A 19,507-nucleotide genomic window follows, 5' to 3' on the forward strand; every position below is an offset into this window, starting at 1 on the left:
TTTTTGCTTTTTTTTTTTGTTTTTTGGGAAAATAAGTTCAAGGTCGTTTTACAAGTATGGCAGCGGGTGTATTAAACAAAATTGGCTATTTTTTTCTCTTTAATTAATTTTATTTCCACTCAGACTAAGACTTAAATCTGCTTGTAAAATCTTAATTAAAATTAGAATGAAGAAAAAAAAGAAAACGAATTTTATTACCATACTTTTCCTGTTCTTTCTTGTTGCAAACTTACTTGCTGCTTTATCGATTTTTTTTCTCCAGAAATATTCCTTTCCAAAAGATCCAAGTTCCCAGCAATGCTGTGTGTACATTACCACAATCACAAGGAATGAACGAAAAAAAAAATACGACCATCTTCCTATGCTTCCTTTGACTCCACACTGGCTGAGGAGCTGAGGTTGAGGTGGAATCATCACCATCGCACCACACTCCCGATTGGTCTCGGGTGTGTTGTTTCTAGCTGTGCGGTTGTTGTCTTTTATATTAACTTGTATCTTTTGCTGTTGCTATTCTGGATGCTATATTTGTTTTTATTTTTCTTCCTATTTTTGTTTTGTGTGTACCTACAACATATTTCCTTTTTATGTTTTCTCGGGTTGTTTGCACCTGCACTTCGAATGCATGCACCTGTACTTGTATAGTGGCTAAGAGGTGGCAGTAAGGATGAGTTGAGTTTATAAATAGTCATGCATAATGGATGAACTACTGAAAAATCGATAGTGTATGACTAATTCAGAGATTTAACGGTGAACGTCGGGCGGCAAAGGCGGTTTTGGAGGTTTATTCCAACGTAGACGACGACCAAGACGGTCATTTAAACATATTGAGGTTGATTTGGGTTTTTTTCAGTCAAGTAACCTAACAAAATTTTGGTTGTGACGTCTTACGTTTGAACATTATTTGCGTCGTTAAAGGTAAAGGTACTTTAAGCTCTCAATGTAATCGAAGCCGTACGAGTATATGGGCAATTATAATTTTCAAAAATGTGCTGATAATATTGTGCGGTTGAAAGATCTTTTCTGTATTCAACATTAAATTCTTCTTTAAACCTGCGGTGGACCTGGCCTGGTAGATTTTGTCGCAAATTTCTACTAAAACATTTGTGAGACTTGTTTAGTGACTAAGAATTGGATATCCTTATGTTGAATGTGGTGAAATATATGTATAAAAGTAAATGCCTCAATTACATATAACTTTCAAGACATTTCAATAAGACACTTGGCGGAAGTGACAGGTTGACAACCTTTTTAGAGCAACCATACAATCCCCAGCAAATATTGCGTTCGTTTTTGTGTCCTTTAGTATCGATAATTCTTTAGCTTTAAAAATTTGTGTTTTTGAAACCTAATTGGTCATTTAAAAAAAGAAATAATTTATTCTTTGATCATTGTATAAAATGAAGTAAATAATTAATGAATTGGGTGGCGCAACAGTAAGTTTTTTGAGAACTAGGGCCTAGTGGCTGACGACTCTCAACCATTCCTGTGTGCGAGTACTCTTGTCAGGGATGAAAGGGGCCTACGGTTTTAAGCCGAATCCGAACGGCAAATTTGAGAAAGCACTTTTCATGACAAGAATTACTCTTGGAGAATGTGTCAATTCCTCGCAAGAGGCAGTACCCGTAAAAAAAACTTTATATGAATTAGGCAGGGATATACCTCTCGCAAGACAGTCCAAAGCGCTAACCATCATGTAACGGGTACTACTACTACTATAAAATGAAGTATTTGCTCAACTCAAATTTTTTGTCATTTTTGAGAATTATTATCCTCGCTAAAAAAAATACTTCGATTTTTGTAAAGAAATGCTCAAGATAGTGGCTCAATAGCCGTTTTATATATTGGCACAGGTGATGCACCATGGATTAATGCCCTATGTGTGTTTCAAGTAGAACTAAATGCAACAAATATTGTTTTGCACCAACCAAACAAATGTTCGTTTGTTTCCTTGCCATCATCAAACGTTTGACAACCAAACCACCTAGGGAATTGGAATTTTCCATTCGGAATGGTATACAAGCATTTTTAACTTGTGGAAAACCAATAACAAAAAAGAAACAATTGCAATTTTAAAGACTGAAAACATTGAGTTTATGTGTCATTCACCGTCCATCCATCATTTGCTGTCTAACGCCTTTTTTGGTCTTTAACATGGAAAATAAATTTTGTGGATGGTGACTTTTTATGCCAGAAGAACTTAAACCGTCTTTCTTTCAGACGGAGTGTTGGAAATTTTTCCAATATTGCTGTAAAAGAAAGTAAACGAAAACGATAAAACCATTTAAAATCAATTTGTATTGTCTTGCCATTATTGTAAGGACGGAAATATAAAGAACAACCTACATATTTTTCAGTTGAGTAAATATGTGTTTTCTCGAAGATCGACATATACTAAGTTGATTGTAAGTTTTGGTTTTAAATACTCGTTTGTCTATAAAACGATCGGATATCGCTCTTCTTTGATTGCTCTTAATATTTAGTGTTATTTTTACTACAAATATTAACCTTCCGATGCCAAGTGGGGTCACCCATCACCCCACAACTTTTTATTAAACGTCAAAAGAATACTTTTCTCAGTTTCTTTAAATGTAAATACTCGATCTTTAATAAATTATAATAATTGATTTTGAGTTTCATTACTGTTCTTTTATAAAAGGTGATGGGACGATGAACAACAGCAGATGTAGTAGGCAAAAAAGCCATGCCTTCGGAAGGTTAATTAAGTCTCTTGCAACTATATAATCACCGTATAAATATAAAATTGTATTACTAGAATTTACAATTTAGACAAAGTCCTTAACTACCTCAAAGTTATAGCTGTCCATGGTGACGTTTTGTCCAAGACGTCGTCGTTCAGTGTCCTTTTTTGATGACAGCATATACTTGGTCTTGCCCTCATTGACCACTAAACCCATCTCCTTCGCTTCCGTCGCATTGCTCAAAAACGCTCCACTGACATCACGCTTTGATCTTCCAATTATGTCAATATCATCTGCGTATCCGAGTAATTGGATGGATGTTTGGAAGATTGTGCCTCTAGTGTTGACGGTTGAGTTTTGCACAATTCTTTCCAGAACGATGTTGAAGAAGTCGCATGACAGTGCATCGCCTTGTCTAAAACCTTTTTTGACATCAAATGCATGGGTAAGATCTTTTCCAACTTGATAGAGCAGCGTGCATTTTCCATCGTCATTCTGCACAAACGGATAAGTTTGACAAAGATGCCAAAACTAGACATTGTTCGGTAGAGCTGTCATACGCAGCTTTAAAATCGATAAAGAGATGGTGGGTATCGATTTGAAGCTCCTGGGTTTTTTCCAAGATCTGCCGTAGTGTGAATATTTGGTCGATAGTGGACTTTCCTGGTTTGAAGCCACTCTGATAAGACCAATCAGGTAGTTGACGAATGGCTTCAGACGTTCACATAATACGGCAGAAAGGATCTTATACGCAATGTTAAGGAGACTGATGCCTCTATAGTTGGCGCAGTTTAGAGGGTCTCCTTTTTTATGTATCGGGCACACTATGCTGAGATTCCACTCATCGGGTATGCTTTCTTCCGACCATATTTTGCAGATGAGTTGGTGCATGCTCCGTACCAAGTCATCGCCTACTGCTTTGAATAGTTCGGCAGGGATGCCGTCAGCTCCAGCAGCTTTGTTTGACTTAAGTTAAGATATAGCTATCTTCACTTCGTCAAGGTCGGGTAGGCGGAATTGTTGATCTGCGTCGCCGAGGTTGAGTGGTTGTATCTCCCTTACAGCGGAATTCGGTTCGTCATCGCCGTTATATAATTTGGAGAAGTGATCTTTCCATATTCTCAGCATCGACTGCGGTTCTACTACGATGTTCCCCTGATCGTCTTTACAGGCTTCGCTTCGTGGCTGGTACCCTTGGGAGGTTTTTTTACCTTTTGGTAAAATTTACGAACCTCATTCCTGTTGTGACATCCCTCTATCTCCTCGATCGCGCGCTTCTCATGCTCTCTTTTTTCCATCTAAGAAGCCGGTGTTCCTCTTCTGCTCGTAGAGCTCGGGAGCAGCTCTAGTCCTTTTGTGCAGCGCCGTTTTGTATGCCTCTTGTTTCGCTGCGTGCGCTTGCCGGCATTCGTCGTCAAACCAGGAGTTTCGCTGTGGTGGCCGTGTGAAACCTAGCACTTCAGAGGCGGCATCTCTGATGGCTGCAAGGCAATGTTGCCACTGGTTTTCAATGCTTAATGCAGGAAGCATAGGACTCCTTAGGAGGTTACTAGAGACTCGATCGGAAAAGGACATGGCAGTCTCTTGCGATTGTAGCCGTTTAACGTCGAATCTTCTCACAGTACCTCCTTGTTTTGGCTTGTATCGGGATATCCGTAGCCGTACCTTGGCTACAACGAGGTAGTGGTCCGAGTCAATGTTGGCCTCTCGGAATGTTCGGATATCCTGGATACTGGAGAAGTGTCGTGCGTCGATCGCAATGTGGTCAATCTGGTTGACGGTTGATTGATCAGGAGATTTCCATGTCCCCTAGTGGATATTGAGATGCGTGAACTGCGTACTAGCTACCAGAACGTCTCACCCCGCAGCGAAATCGACCAGCCTGAATCAGTTGTCGGAGGTAGTGTCGTGCGGGCTGTATTTCCCGATTATCCCACCAAAGATGTCTTCTCTTCCTAGATTGGCATTAAAATCTCCTAAGACAATTTTAATGTCATAGCCAGGGCACTGCTCATATGTCTTGTCCAAGAGCTTGAAGAATATGTCTTTGGCGTCTTTATCTTTCTCCTCTGTTGGGGCATGCGCGCATATTAGGCTTATGTTGGCGAATTTAGCCTTGATGCGGATTGTCGTGACGCGCTCGCTCACACTGTTAAAACTCAAGACTTTTTGCCTGAGCCTAGTTCCAACAACAAATCCACACCCAAATAGACGCTGTCTTTGTTCTCGGTAGCAGTCGCCGTAGTAGATATCGCAGTCTTTTAGTTTGCGTTTGCCCGGTCCATCCCATTTACAATTTACAAAATCTAAAAAGACGAATTATGCGCTCTAGGAAATTTTCAGAGAAATTAATTTTCCTTAATCAAATTTTCAAATATTATTTTCGATAAAGTCAATTAGGTACGTTTGTATATTAAAATGTGCATTTTCTTACATAGAGAATACCCCTCAAAAGAAATCGATATGAAAAGATGAAGTCAAATTAAAAATAGCAAATTCAAATTGGCTCCCTCTCAAAAACTTGATCAATTCAATATTTTTCAGTTATTCGAATGATCGATTTGTTATTTTAGGGGGATAACTCTAAACTCCAATCATTAAAGGTTCTATTTCTCTTTATTTATTTTGATTCTTTCGAATTCATTAGAACCCATTGTAACTACTTGTTCACCGAGCGAAAAGCAAAATGTCTACATAACTAATGGGGCATGTCGGCCAAACAATCTAAAATTTTGTATTCACTTAGAACTCCAATAAAATAAAATATATGAAATATAATACACATACATGCAAGTCTACTCTTTTAATCCTAAAACGCAAGTTTATTAGCAAAATAGAAAAACTATTTGCTACTTAGTCAGTTTTTTTTTTTTTTGTTTTGCACGCCCACTATACAATTCAATTACGAATTATAAACGCACTTGGAGAAACCAAATTAAAACCACGAACTAGTTCTTTGATAGAAAATAAGCTCGTTCTCACCACCTAACACCATCTTTGCTTCCAAAGTCTTACTGAACACAAAAAATGAAGTAGGTATCTAGTACCCACTTTTCCTCATATAAGGTATATTTATGTAGAGAGAACCTACATACATCCGCACAGCACCGCAGCGCACATATCTTGTATATTATTCTGATTCTTGAAATAGATCGAGGTCAAGCAACTTTGATCTAATTCGTAGACGCCTAGAGATTCGAAAAGTTCTGAAGGAGAATATTTGTTTTTGTTTTAATTTAATCGTTTATAGTTGTCTTCGTGGTTTTTGGTTTCATTTTCGTTTTTCTCGTTGTCGTAGTTTTCATCGTCAACAAACTTACAATAAACCATAGGCAGCATTTAAACAGAAAACACTGGAATTATTAAGTTTGCGACCCTCAAAAACACCCACGTTCATATTGGTGGTATTTATTTTTGACAGATGAATGATTTATAAAAGGGTAGAAGTTTTTTTGTTGTTTGTTGAACTTTTATTCTTTTTTCATGCGTTTACTTTTTTGTGGTTTAAATAGTGGGTGGTTTTTAACCTATTTCATGTTCAATTAATTTCAGAATAACGTAGGAGAGAGTAAGTAAATTATAGATCGAGAAATTATGATTGAGAGCTTGGAAGTATTCGAGAGAAATTCGAAGAAAATAGATTTTTTGATTGATGTACTATTTGGAATACAATATAATTACCCTGACTAAAGTTTGAGGTTCATTGGTAGTAAATATGAAGTTTTAATTCAGAAGTTTTTTTTTAAAGAAGTTGGCCTTTAGAAATGAAAACATACAAACAAAGTATTTTCTGAATTAATTATTGCGTTTCTTTAGACCCAACAAGTCATAACAAACGTTAAATTTTTCAAAGAAATGTGAGGATGTAAAAATGGTTGATAATACCACATGGCCTTGAAAAACAATTTACATATATGTATGTGGTTCTAAATTATTAACAACCAAACAAACGCTACATATGTAGTGAATATAATATGGACATGGCCTTTGAAGGATATTTTTGCTGGCACGAATGAGAATAATGCTTAATTGGTTTCATTCGATCAGGTCATTCTTCTGGATGAAATATTCTAATTACACCATCACAAAGTGAAGCCTAGGACAATATATAACAACCTTGACTATGATGGATTATACCTTATGATATAACTTTGTTTTGACCCAAGTTTTATTAAAACCTAATTTCATAACAAAAGTTTAATCGTGTTTCTCTATATACTCATATTATGTACATACATATATACAAGAAATGTATTACTTTTTTTCAACAAATTTTATCCTTTATGAAGTATAATTTAATAAGATATATAAACAATGGAAACAATAAAGGGAAGGAAAAAAAAATAAATTTAATTAAAAATAAAGTTTCTCGCTTAGCTCTACTCAGGTCTTTATATTAGTGAAGAATTTACCTCAGACAAACATTTATGAACAACAATTTTGCATGTTGTTAAACATTTAAATAGAAGACATAAGCTTGAATAAAAATGATTTAACACTTGTAGGTTTTGCTAATTGCCTAGAGTGGTATTTCTTACATTGTAGTAAGCTTCACCTATTTGATAATGTTGTTCATAGCTACTAATAAGATTTAAACAAGCATAATGTTTGGCCTGAGTTAAAAAGAAGTAAAAAGATAAATCCTTTTAGGTAAGATTTTTTAAGGTGGCAAGTCTCCAATCAGTTATTTTTTTAATTGAATTGATTTTTTCAAATATCGTTTCTATTTATGTATGTATATTCTTTTGAATTAATCGTTTATTACAATTTTCATTTATTCATGTTTTGTTACATAAATTTAATTTGATTTATTACTTAAGTATTGAGTGTGATTGTGTTTTTGTTTGTAAAATATGGTGGTTTTTGGCGGAACAAAATATTATTATTTATTAATTGTACCCTTGTTATTATACTTTTAATTTTCAAAACTTAATTTTTTCATATTCACTCTGCGCTGATGAATGTTAAACGATCTTGATGTTTTCTCTTTGTTTTATTTTGCTGTGAACATATTCCTAAATAAAGATATAACCCAACCAATCCTTTCTATTAAAAATTTATTTCCAGATTAAAAATTTAAAAAAAAAAACTTACATATATGTTTTATAAAACCTGACAAATCGTTTTTATAAAATTAAAATTGGACAAACCTTCCTTAACTCCCTAATTTTCACAAAGTGTTATAAAATCTAAATATAAATTTAAATAAAATGAAAATTAAAATAAGAGCATTTAAAATAGAAAAAAAATTACAAATTTCAAAATTAAATGATTAACTAAAATAAAAAACCAATAAACCAATCGAAATAAAAAGAACAATCAATACGTGCAATGAAATTAACGATAATCACTAAGAGTGTGCTAATGAAATGGTTGTCAGTGCTATGTTATATTCCGGCAATATTGCCGGCAATAATAATAATACAAACAACACAAAAAAATCTAACAACACCAGCAACAATAACAACGGTTACGGTCTAGGAATACCAAAATCACCATCATTTCACAGTGGACTTGACTTATTAGCTGATGACGATCAATACGCTGCTGATGATGATCATCTAGATTTACTAAATCAATTTAAATTGGACAAAAAAATTGAACAACCTGACGAACACAATTTCGAACAATTTAATTACAATAAAGATTATAACAACGACGACACTGAAACCGAAACTGACACTGACAAACACGACGTCGTCGTAGAGAGAAAAATCCAATCTCAAGACCGTCGACATTTTAAATTTCCAAAAGTTTTGACATCGTCACGATTGACAGGTAGCTTTACAAATATGCCATCATTACAACAGGATCAGATAACATCATCATCATCTTCATCTTCGCCATCATCAAATGCTTCAACTGCTAATAATAGTAATAGTAAGGTTAGAAAAATTGTTTATATAAAATGCAATTTGTTTAGTTTTTGATTAAATTTTCTTTTGTAGTTAGTCATTTGAAGTAAGAATTGATTTGATATTTGCAGAGGAAATTCTATTTATGTATTTAAAATAGAAGCAAAAATATAACATTCAATTTATTTTCTAAAAAAGGATATAAATCATAATATTTTAAACTAAAGCAAATTAATCCAAAATAATAATTGTCTTGCTTAAAATATTTAACTTGAAATTTAAATTTAAATATTTTGGAATGATATTTTTTTTCTGGGCCACACCTTAGTTATCAAAATTCAAATATTAGATTTTCGAAATCAAGTTATCTAAATTATAAAACTTGAAAAAAAAAACGTATATTGTAATCATTTTCAGTCTATTCCACTTTAAAAACTCGTTATTAAAACAAAAAGCGATGTCAGTAAAATGACTATTTGGTTGTTGTAAAAAGTCGGTACAGTGCTACGGTATTTTTGTGCGAACTATTTTCTGGCCGATTCAATTTAAATGATATGTAACTATCTTTTAGTCTTGGTAGTTTAATTGATTAAAAAATCAAAAGACATTTAAATTAAACGTCCTTATTCCCAAAGACTAACTGCTCTTACAGCAATACTACTTAAAACTGAATCATATTTTAAGCTACCCAGTTGCTGTTATCAATGAAAAATTGTTTTTATTTTAGAAAATTAAACGTTCGTAATTTTTTATAGATTATTATATAATTTTCTATTGGTTTGCTTAAACAAATATTTATATTATTTATTTTAAATATTTATCTTATGTCATCAATTATCGCTAATTATCATATCAATTAAGAAATAACTTCATCATCTTAATTTTTCTTTTTCTCACTCTTTGCTAATTTTATAATCATACAAAATTAACAAAAATTAAATCCCATGGTAACACACCCCCAACCACAAATAAAAAAATCACCCTCACAGAATAATGTTATAAAATCAAATCAACACGTTAATTTGAACTCGAAAAATATTGGCGGTGGAGGGGGTGGCAATAATGGGGAGAATGGAAACAGTACAACTAGTTTTGGTTTGACAGCAGCTGCAACACCATTAAACACATCTTCTAAAAACATATCACCAAATGGAGGCGGAGGCATAAGCGGTGTGGGCGTTGGCGGTGGGTTAGTGGGTAGTGGTGGAAATATTGCCGGAAATTTTCCCAATGGCAATGATAGTGTTCTCTCACCACAAACCCTCCAGCAAATAACTGGAAGTCCAGGACGTGCTCGAGATCGAAATTTATTTCATTCACCGTCAGCAGCAGCAGCTGTTTCATTGGCATTACTTAGAGGTTTCATATATATATATAAATAATATATACCTACATACATACATCCTCCACATTTATTCATAAATATTTTTATGCTACATTAGAATCATTCTCCTACAAAAAAAAAACACACACACACAGTAATTGGAATGAATTGATTTTATTTTTTTAATTAGTGAATGTAATTTTAAATTTGAGTTTACGTAGAAAAAACATTTTTATTTGTTTTTTTTTTATGTTTTATTGGTGCTTTTTAAAAACTTCCTTTATGAATACAAAAATGCGAAAATGAAATTTTTCTTGACAACAAATCATTAAAAATATCCTTTATTTTAAAAAGGATTACAGATAAATTTAAATTTAAGTTTTTTTGTCTGCCCATAAATCACTTCTATGAACTGCTTGGAAAATTACTTCAAAAGTAAATTTGAGTATCCACTTCAAATTTTAAAATTTATTCAACAAATCGCAGGAAGTGATTAAGGAACCCGAACAACTCCAAGGCTACAAGACAATCTATTTAGTTAAAATTTTAAAGAAAATTGAATAATGTTCTTGGTTTTTCATGAGACAAACCCGTTAATTTTTCCTATCACGAAATTCACTTTAATCGGCTAAAGTTCTATTTGAAATTCATCCATACACTTTCCCAACGAAGAAATGGATTGTTTTTCGTTAAATTCATTTCATTTTACTTTCAATTTGCATCAATTATTGGTGCGCTTTTTGTCTCAACTTTCATTTTTGTTGTAAAGAAATATCATTTTTTATTCATTTGTATCTGTTTAAAAGTTAGGTCCATTTTGCTGTTTCAAAATTAAACGTAAATAGAACACATATAAAATATTTTTTTCATTATATTTCCATTTTATTATAAAGCTTGAACGTTGAAATTATGTGTGAAACACTACATCATTTAAGTGCCAACCACGCGATTGTTACAAGCATCGATTTTATGGTGTAATTTTCAACCAATTTTTGACACGGGCGGTATCTCGGCCATAACTTGACAAATATTAGTTTATAAGTGCTCAAGAGTTAAAGGTTTATCTGCATAAACACGGTCTTTCGCGTAGCCCCACAAGAAAAAGTTCAGCGGTATCAAATCGCATGATCTTAATAGACAGTTGATATCACCACGACGAGAAATTACGCGGCCAGGAAATTTCTCTTACAATAAAACCATATTGGCTCGAATTGCCCAAGTAGTCTTCTACTAAAGTCGGTTATCATATGAAAAAAACGCTCCGAAGTGACGGTGATGACGTAAGGTCCAATCACACCTCCGGATCAAAAAGCGCACCAAACAGTGACTTTTTGTGGATGTAATGGCTTCTCTTCAATTACTTGAGGACTTTCAAAACCAGAAAAACGGCAAAAAAATCGCCGTTTACCGGCTGTTGTTCTAGCACCCATTCGACGTATCTACGACGTTGTGAATGACCAGATGGCTTCAGTTGTTGTGGATGAAGGTGAAGATCCAAATATAAAATACGCCATAATGTGCCGTAAGGCAGTCTTAATTCCTAAGAACGACGAATCGGTCTTAGGCAACACTTTCACTTCCAGCAGCGATATTTTCAGTGGTACGAGCGAAACGATATGCATAACGTTACAAAATCTGTAAACAATCCAGGGGCCCTACTCTATAATGCGTTTAGAAAGCAAATATTTTCGAAAACGAATATTTTGTACTCTCTATTTCTAATGCTGATAAGAAATCTAGTACTTACGAAATGACAAATCCGTATTCTGATTTTGCGTACCTGGCAACGCGTTTCCGAATGTCATTAGCGTTCGAAAACGAAAATTTTGTTTCTACACCAAGAGAGGTAACGACTTGCAATTCGAAGGTAGTTTTTAAAGGACACAAAAGAAAAATTGTGTTAAGTTGTGTGAAATAGATAAAATATAAGTTAGGAAATAATAATTTTATTCAAAATTTAAGCAAATAAATTCCATTACGGGGAATCATCAGCGAAAAATGTTCATACTAAACAGAAGCTATTTTATTTTATTTTAATTATGGTGGAATTCGTATGACTTGAAGAAAAAAAAGTATACCTTTGCAAAAGACAAATTTCAACATAAAAAACTAAATTGCTATGAAAAAAATCAGCTTAAGATGTGGTAATTGCAAAGCAGTGAAGTGTAAAAAAAGTCATTACGATAATTCTTAAGTGATAATAATGACTGAATTTTAATTTTAATTTTTTCATCTTCTTCTTGGTGATTTGTTTTGATTTTTTTTTTGTATTTTTGCTTTGACAAATCTCATAAGAAATGCGTCTAGGCTCTGCAAATCTATTCGGTAAATAGGAAAAGTACTAGATGATTGTTTTATTTTATTCGAACATTTTACAGGGTACGAAATTATAAACGAATCGAATATCAGATTCCAATCGGATTGGCTTTCGAAACGCATTACAGAGTAGGGCCCCAGTCTTTTCAAATTTCTTCACAAGTTTGCCAATTGCTGCGTAGATGGACTATTATGTAAACAATAATCTCCTCTTAAAGCACGGAATGGGGCTGTGGCAGAATCACCATTTTTGATGTAGGTTTTAACAATTTATATACTTTGGCTGATTGTTAAGCGATCCATTTTCGTGAATGTCAGACTTTCAACTAAAAAAAAATGGTTAAAGAACTTAATCTGACAGATGTCGAATTTCATCCCTATACTTTTGCAACCGCAAAATGGATAACCCGTTATTATTTTATTTTTTTATTAGATAAAAATAGTGTATATATGTATGTGATAAAGTGCAATTTTTCATTTTATTCAGTTAAACTATTGTCATTAAAGAGATTTAATAAAATTTAGTAGCTTATAGACGCAATAAAGAATATAACAGTAAATTATCATTTTTATTCACACAATGGACGCATGTTTCCTTCTTTTTTTTTAAACGTAACATACAAACATTTGAAAATAATAACCTTTCACTTAAAATTCTTAATAACAAAATCAACAGCACCAACAACAAATTTTGGCCTAATTTTATAAATGACTGCCTTTATTATTTTTTGTTAGTCTGCATAAAAATAAAGAGACAACAAAAACAAATGTGTGTATATACATACATATGTACATAGATATGTTTTTATGTATATATATTTTTTATCAAAATCGACGAAAGTTCAAGTTCAAGAGGGGTTTTAGTTCAACCAGTGTTGTTATTTATGATTAATTAATTATACCTGCGTGCTGAAGTAAATTGAATGAATTTAGTTAAATGGGGAGAAGGTTGTTTAGAGATATTTAAGGCTTTGTCTTTTTTTGTTATGTGAGCAGAGTATTTTAGGTTTCAAATTTACCTAAAGTAAGCAAAGCATATTTATTGAAAATTTGCGAATCTAGTTGATAAAGAATTAAAAATGAATGAGTTTCATTTTTAATATCGACCACAGAATGTAGCATTCCAAACTGTATTTTCTTTGATTAAAGGTCACTCGTAGTACCCGTGGAGTGATGGTTGGTGCATTGGACTGTCATGCTAGAGGTCTTGGGTTTAATCCCTAACTTACAGTTTTTTCCCGGGTACTGCTTTTTTCTTATTGCAAGAGTAATGTCTATCCTGGAAAATGCTGTCTGAAATTAGACGTTCGGATTCATCATAAAACTGTAGGCCCTTTCCATCTCTGACATAACTCGCACATAGGAATGGTTCAGAGTTGTAAGTCACTATGCCCTAATTCTCAACGAACTGTTCACCACCTAATTTATTTATTTAAATGTCACTCTCTTGCGCACATCGACCAAAATAAGTTGTAAATACTTATTTGATCCTTTTTTTCAAGTGCCATTTCAAGTCAATAATAAAACTAAAACAGAAAGGAAATGATTAATGGAATCGGACAAAATCAATTAAATTTGTAATTCCCAAGAATATTATAGCCAAATACTTAATTGCTATAAGCATTTAACACTCCTCATCAATATCATAGTTTTATTTTATATTCAAATTTCTAAGAAGTCGTAAAGTTAAAATAAAATAAAATTCTAAAATAAATCGGAAATATTATAACAAATCGTGCTGAACAAATATCAATATAAAACCAAAAATAGCCTTGATAAATATTTATAATTCATTTGTTGGTCAATATTGGCATGGTAATGCCATTAGCGACGAAGTGGAATGCCAACAATCGAATTAATAAAATAGAAAAACAAACTCAAATAGCAGCTAAACCGACCAAAAAAGGCATGCACTAATTCTGACCTTCTTCAAATCCATGAATTCCTTTTGCTGTCACTTAAATTTAGTCCCATATTATACAAAAAACGAAAGAAGAAACTTACATAAATGCAGTTGTATGGTAGTACGAGTCTCTTCCTTCTTTTTCCTTCACCCAACGATATAATCAAATTTGACCGTATTTCTTATAACACCTTGATTTGCGTTTTCAAGTATTGTGTGTTGTTATTGTGTTCCTCTCGTTTTCTTCAGCTATGTGCACTTTTTTATATTTACTTTCTCGAAATGTTGAATCTTTGCCAAAATTATTATTGTGGGGTGTCGATGGTCTTTGAGAAAATTTTTCGAGACATAGAACTTGTCCCGTGTTTTATTTTGTTATTTCTTTGTTTTTGTTTCCTTTTTTTTTGTTCTCGAAGCCACTAACTTGCATTGCAGCTGTTGGATTTTTGGTTTTTGTAACATGTGATTTCTGTACGAAGTGCATTTCTTTTCCGCTCTGTTCTGAATGTTGTTTTGGTAAATTTTTGTCTGTTTTCAAGACTTCATTTTCTCTTAATATTTAAATTTGTATAAATAAATATACAAAAGTACAAGAAAAAATACAAAATATTTTAAATTTCATTTTTTTTGCGTGGGTATCCATTATACTACTTCGACGGATGGCTGATAGCTTACAAAAATATCCACTAAATGTGCCAGTTATTTGTGTTACGGATTATTCAGAGTGTGAAGGTGAATATTATTGTAATATAGGTTATTTGATTAGTTTATGTAAGATTGATGGAATTAATCTTAATCTTAATCTATTAGACGAATGAACTAATGAAAGGAGTTGTTTAATTAGTAAGATGAACTATTGAATTTTGGAGTTTTATATGAAATCTCCTTTTACTAAATTCACTGAATAGGATATTTTATTTGCAACAAAATTGTCTCGCCAAATCTACTGCTTAAACGTGGTGTCTGGGCTCGTAATGTAATTTTCACACACTCAATTCACTAAATAAAATCAGAATCTTGGTAGAAATAATTTGAATCAGTTTTTTTTTCGAAAATATTTTGCGAGAAAAAAAACTTGAAACTTAACATTTCAATAATTTCTCTTTTATTCTTAAAAGCTTGAAAGAGTTTTGGTAACTCCAAATAAGCAGCCTATCAGTTTATCTTCAAGTAGAAAATTAGAGATATTTGATAATTGGCAGAATTATATTAGAAACTTTTGTTTCTGAAAGCTTTCCGCAGTGTGATAAATAGAAGAAAAGACAAACAGTTGTCATTTTTAATGTTAACTTCCAATTGTAGTCTATTTATTTTCTTCTTTTGATTTACTTTTCTTGTTTCAAATAAAATCTTGAAAAAGAAACCGTTGTATTTTCCCCATTTTTTTTTAAAGTTCTGACTTGAATAATGTGTTGGAAATTGTTGTTTTGGATTAAGAATATAATTTTAACTTACCTGAAATAATTCTAGCTACCGATTCCGTTTGGGCCTTTAAAGAAATCGTTTGCAGGGTTTTAAATTGTTTCTATTCTTTAATCAATACAATAGTGAACAATATTCGAATGAATGAAATAACTTTTCGTTGTTTAATTGTTGTTGTATGCATCAGAAATAATATTTTGTATACATTTTTTTTTTAATATGAATGTGTCATATTTTCAGTTGGCTTTGTTCTAATTTTAATAGATTTTGATTTGTAGTTTCATGCATTTTCATTGTAAACAAGTAAACATATATTATCTTTCAACATTTTCATACCGAAAACACAAAATTCACACTTGGAAACTTGATCTAAACGTATATTCATCTTGTGGATTATTGTGTTGACTATTAGTTGTTTTTCGTCGTATGCTATACACAAAATGTATTGAATCTCCTTGCACTTAAAACAAAACTCTTAGCTTTATCATTAATTTCTTAAAAAAACATAACGAAACTATTATGAACAAACAAACGTTAACAAAAGAAGAAACAAACATTTCAGATTAAATTTATATTATTAATTTTGTGTGTGTTTTAATTTAAATATTAACTCGTAATCGATCTTCCTTTTAACAGAAGTCTCAAATAGCGAACGAGAGGAACTTTTCATTCAAAAATTAAGACAATGTTGTACACTATTCGATTTTTCCGAGCCATTAAGCGATTTAAAATGGAAAGAAGTAAAACGTGCAGCTCTGCACGAGATGGTCGATTACTTGACAAATCAAAATGGCGTCATCACAGCAGAAATATATCCAGAAGCTATAAATATGGTAAATACATTTTCTTTTTTTTCGTTTTCAATAAAATTCCATGTGTTTTTTTGTATATGTTCCATTTAGTTTGCAGTCAACCTATTTCGAACACTACCACCATCATCTAATCCGAATGGTGCTGAATTCGATCCAGAAGAAGACGAGCCAACGCTGGAATCGTCATGGCCACATCTTCAATTTGTTTATGAATTATTTTTACGATTCTTAGAATCACCAGATTTTCAACCAAACATCGCCAAGCGATATATTGATCATCAGTTTGTTTTGCAGCTATTAGAGTTGTTTGATTCGGAGGATCCCAGAGAAAGGGATTTCTTAAAAACCGTACTACATAGAATTTACGGGAAATTTCTAGGACTGAGAGCATTTATTAGGAAACAAATAAACAATGTATTCTATAGGTAAGAATTTTGTTTTTTTCTATTTTGTAAATTAAAAGCCAATAATGATTTAAATATTGTTCAAGATTCATCTATGAAACAGAGCACCACAATGGTATTGCTGAACTTTTAGAAATTCTTGGCAGTATTATAAATGGTTTTGCTTTGCCGTTAAAAGAGGAGCACAAGCAATTTTTGTTGAAAGTTCTGCTACCATTGCACAAGGCAAAAAGCTTATCAGTTTATCATCCGCAATTGACTTATTGTGTGGTGCAATTCCTCGAGAAGGATCCAAGTCTGTCAGAGCCTGTAATAAGGTATTTACTTCATACTTAATTTTATTATTTAAAATATGATTTTAACTTATTTTATCTTTGTTTTCTTATAAATTAGGAGTCTGTTAAAATTCTGGCCAAAAACCCATAGTCCCAAAGAGGTGATGTTTTTAAATGAACTAGAAGAACTACTCGATGTTATTGAACCAGCTGAATTTCAAAAAGTGATGATACCATTATTTCGACAAATTGCCAAATGTGTATCGAGTCCGCATTTTCAAGTTGCCGAACGTGCACTATACTACTGGAATAATGAGTACATTATGTCGCTAATAGCCGATAACTCGCAAGTGATCTTACCAATAATGTTTCCATCATTAAATCGAAACTCAAAGACACATTGGAATAAAACTATTCATGGACTGATCTATAATGCTTTGAAACTATTTATGGAAATGAATCAGAAATTGTTTGATGAGTGCAGTAAAAACTATCGGCAAGAGAAACAATTGTGAGTATAGAAATTACAAAAAGAAAAATAGTGATAGTCTTCAATCAAACAGACTAACTTTTATATGGAAGTGTTTAATTCATATAAATTTAAGGCAAGGTCACGTAATACAAAATTGTAGCTTGAGATGTTTCTACGTCCTTTACCTTAACAGTTTATTATCTAATTCTTTAATTTTGTTTTCCTTTTACCCACCAACTGTAGGGAACGGGAGCGCATGTCACATCGCGAGGAATTATGGGCTCAGGTAGAAAATTTGGCTAAAACTAATCCCGAGTGGCCAAAGCTTTGTGGTCAAATGGAGAGCTTAAGCATTTCCAGCAGTCAAATAGAATTTGATCAATTTCAGGATAATTGTGATTTAACATATGATAAATTTGAACAAGAAGCTAGGCAAGAAACTAGAGAGGTAAGTGGTTTATAACATGTATTTATATATCGTTAGAAAAATATTTCACATTTTAAATATATTCTTAATCAATAATTATTTTGTGTCCTTAAGAAACCTATGTATTTTCTTAACAAAAATCATCTCGATGTTGTTTCGAAAATATACATATCTACCTAATTATTTTACAATAGGTTATTTTGTTGTTTTCTAATTTATTCTTCTTTCTTTTATTCTACATATTGTTTCTTTTCGTCTTTTTCGTATTCACCTAATTTTAACAATTATTTTCTCCTTAGATGATTAAATGTTTATGGAATGCTAAATGTCTCCAAAGAAAATTACTCAAAACGAAAATTGAATGCAAAATTTAATGTGATAATTGAAGATAAATCAAAAATTTAACACACCTATTTGAGAAAATAATTTTCGTACTTTTTGTGTTTTCTGAAAAAAATAAAACATTTCTTAGGCATTTTTATTTTATTTGTGTGTTTTAAATGTTGTTACATTATTTGTAGTTCTACATTATGATATTTGTTATCGATTCTCTCTCAATATTGTTTTCTTTTTCAAACACCAAAATGCGTAACTATTTTTTGTTTGAATGGAATTAAAAACCAATTTTTGTTTGATCTCCCATCTGCGTCTAAAATTGTATACTTCTGCTATTCATTCTATAGAGAATATAATAAATTGTTCCTCAGGGTTGTTATAAAGTTCATCCATTGCTAATTTTATGTTACAAATATGTTGGAACTGGAAATTTAAATGTTTGTCTGCTTTTTGTGAATAGTTGAAAGTTCTCGTTCAATAAGGTATCTAAAATTCACCTATCGATGATAGCCTATCCAAAACAAACCATTACAAAAAAATAAATTACAGATAAAAAATAATTACATTTGTAAACGTTTGTGTAAGCGATTTCTTAGAAATTTAATAGATTATTGTAAAGAAATGGAAAATCTTTCTCCAGACACCATTTTAAACTTATTTCATAGTTATAATCAAAACTAATTGTTTTGTCAGTTACACGCTACTTATGAACCCGTAATATAATTTGTTTTAAATTTAAAGTGATGTTGTTTCCATACCGGCGACGTTCAGGTACTATTTGGTAACTTTAAGGATCATAGCACTTCTGTCTGTTTATTAAAACAAATAAAACTTAGGCATTGTAAAAAAAATTCAAATGAATAAAGGTCTTTTTGACCTTAGCTTAAAAAGTTTCTAAAAAATCACTGATGTCATGGAATTATTTAAAAAAAAAAACTTAATTTTGTTGGAACATAGTAAAAGAGGGAACGGGAAGGCATGCAAATTTGCTTTTAATGTTGTATCAAAAATAATGTGTTGCTAACTCTATGCAACTAGAATATGTAATTATAAATTACATTTCTTTAAAAAACAGTAATTTTCTTTCCAAGACTTTTTTTCAAATCTACTACTTATTGCGTTGAATTATGCATTTTGAATAAATATTAAATAAAACTAGATCCGAAACACTCATTAACTTAGAAACTTCTGAATTCTATTACCTTATGCTCATCAGTTTTCAAGGTTTCCTTAACAAACACTCTTTGTCTGTAAATAACTAA

General features: G+C 32.0%; 1 protein-coding gene across 12 annotated transcripts in view; it reads left to right on the forward strand.

The window, feature by feature from the left end:
• LOC129940801 (serine/threonine-protein phosphatase 2A 56 kDa regulatory subunit gamma isoform) overlaps nt 1-19,507 on the forward strand; it is a 46,565-nt gene that overhangs the window by 21,539 nt on the left and 5,519 nt on the right. For 8 of the 12 annotated variants that reach the window (XM_056049290.1, XM_056049291.1, XM_056049289.1 and 5 more), the window contains 5 exons: nt 16,156-16,352; nt 16,422-16,756; nt 16,822-17,052; nt 17,129-17,521; nt 17,726-17,930. In XM_056049290.1, coding sequence (XP_055905265.1) covers nt 16,156-16,352; nt 16,422-16,756; nt 16,822-17,052; nt 17,129-17,521; nt 17,726-17,930 — 1,361 coding nt within the window. Of the gene's footprint in view, nt 1-7,766; nt 8,585-9,543; nt 9,914-16,155; nt 16,353-16,421; nt 16,757-16,821; nt 17,053-17,128; nt 17,522-17,725; nt 17,931-18,208; nt 18,396-19,507 lie in introns of those variants that run through there. The other 4 variants (XM_056049284.1, XM_056049282.1, XM_056049283.1 and 1 more) reach the window with 3 other exon arrangements.

This window comes from Eupeodes corollae, chromosome 1, assembly GCF_945859685.1.
Source record: "Eupeodes corollae chromosome 1, idEupCoro1.1, whole genome shotgun sequence".
NCBI classification, from domain to species: Eukaryota; Metazoa; Arthropoda; class Insecta; order Diptera; family Syrphidae; genus Eupeodes; species Eupeodes corollae.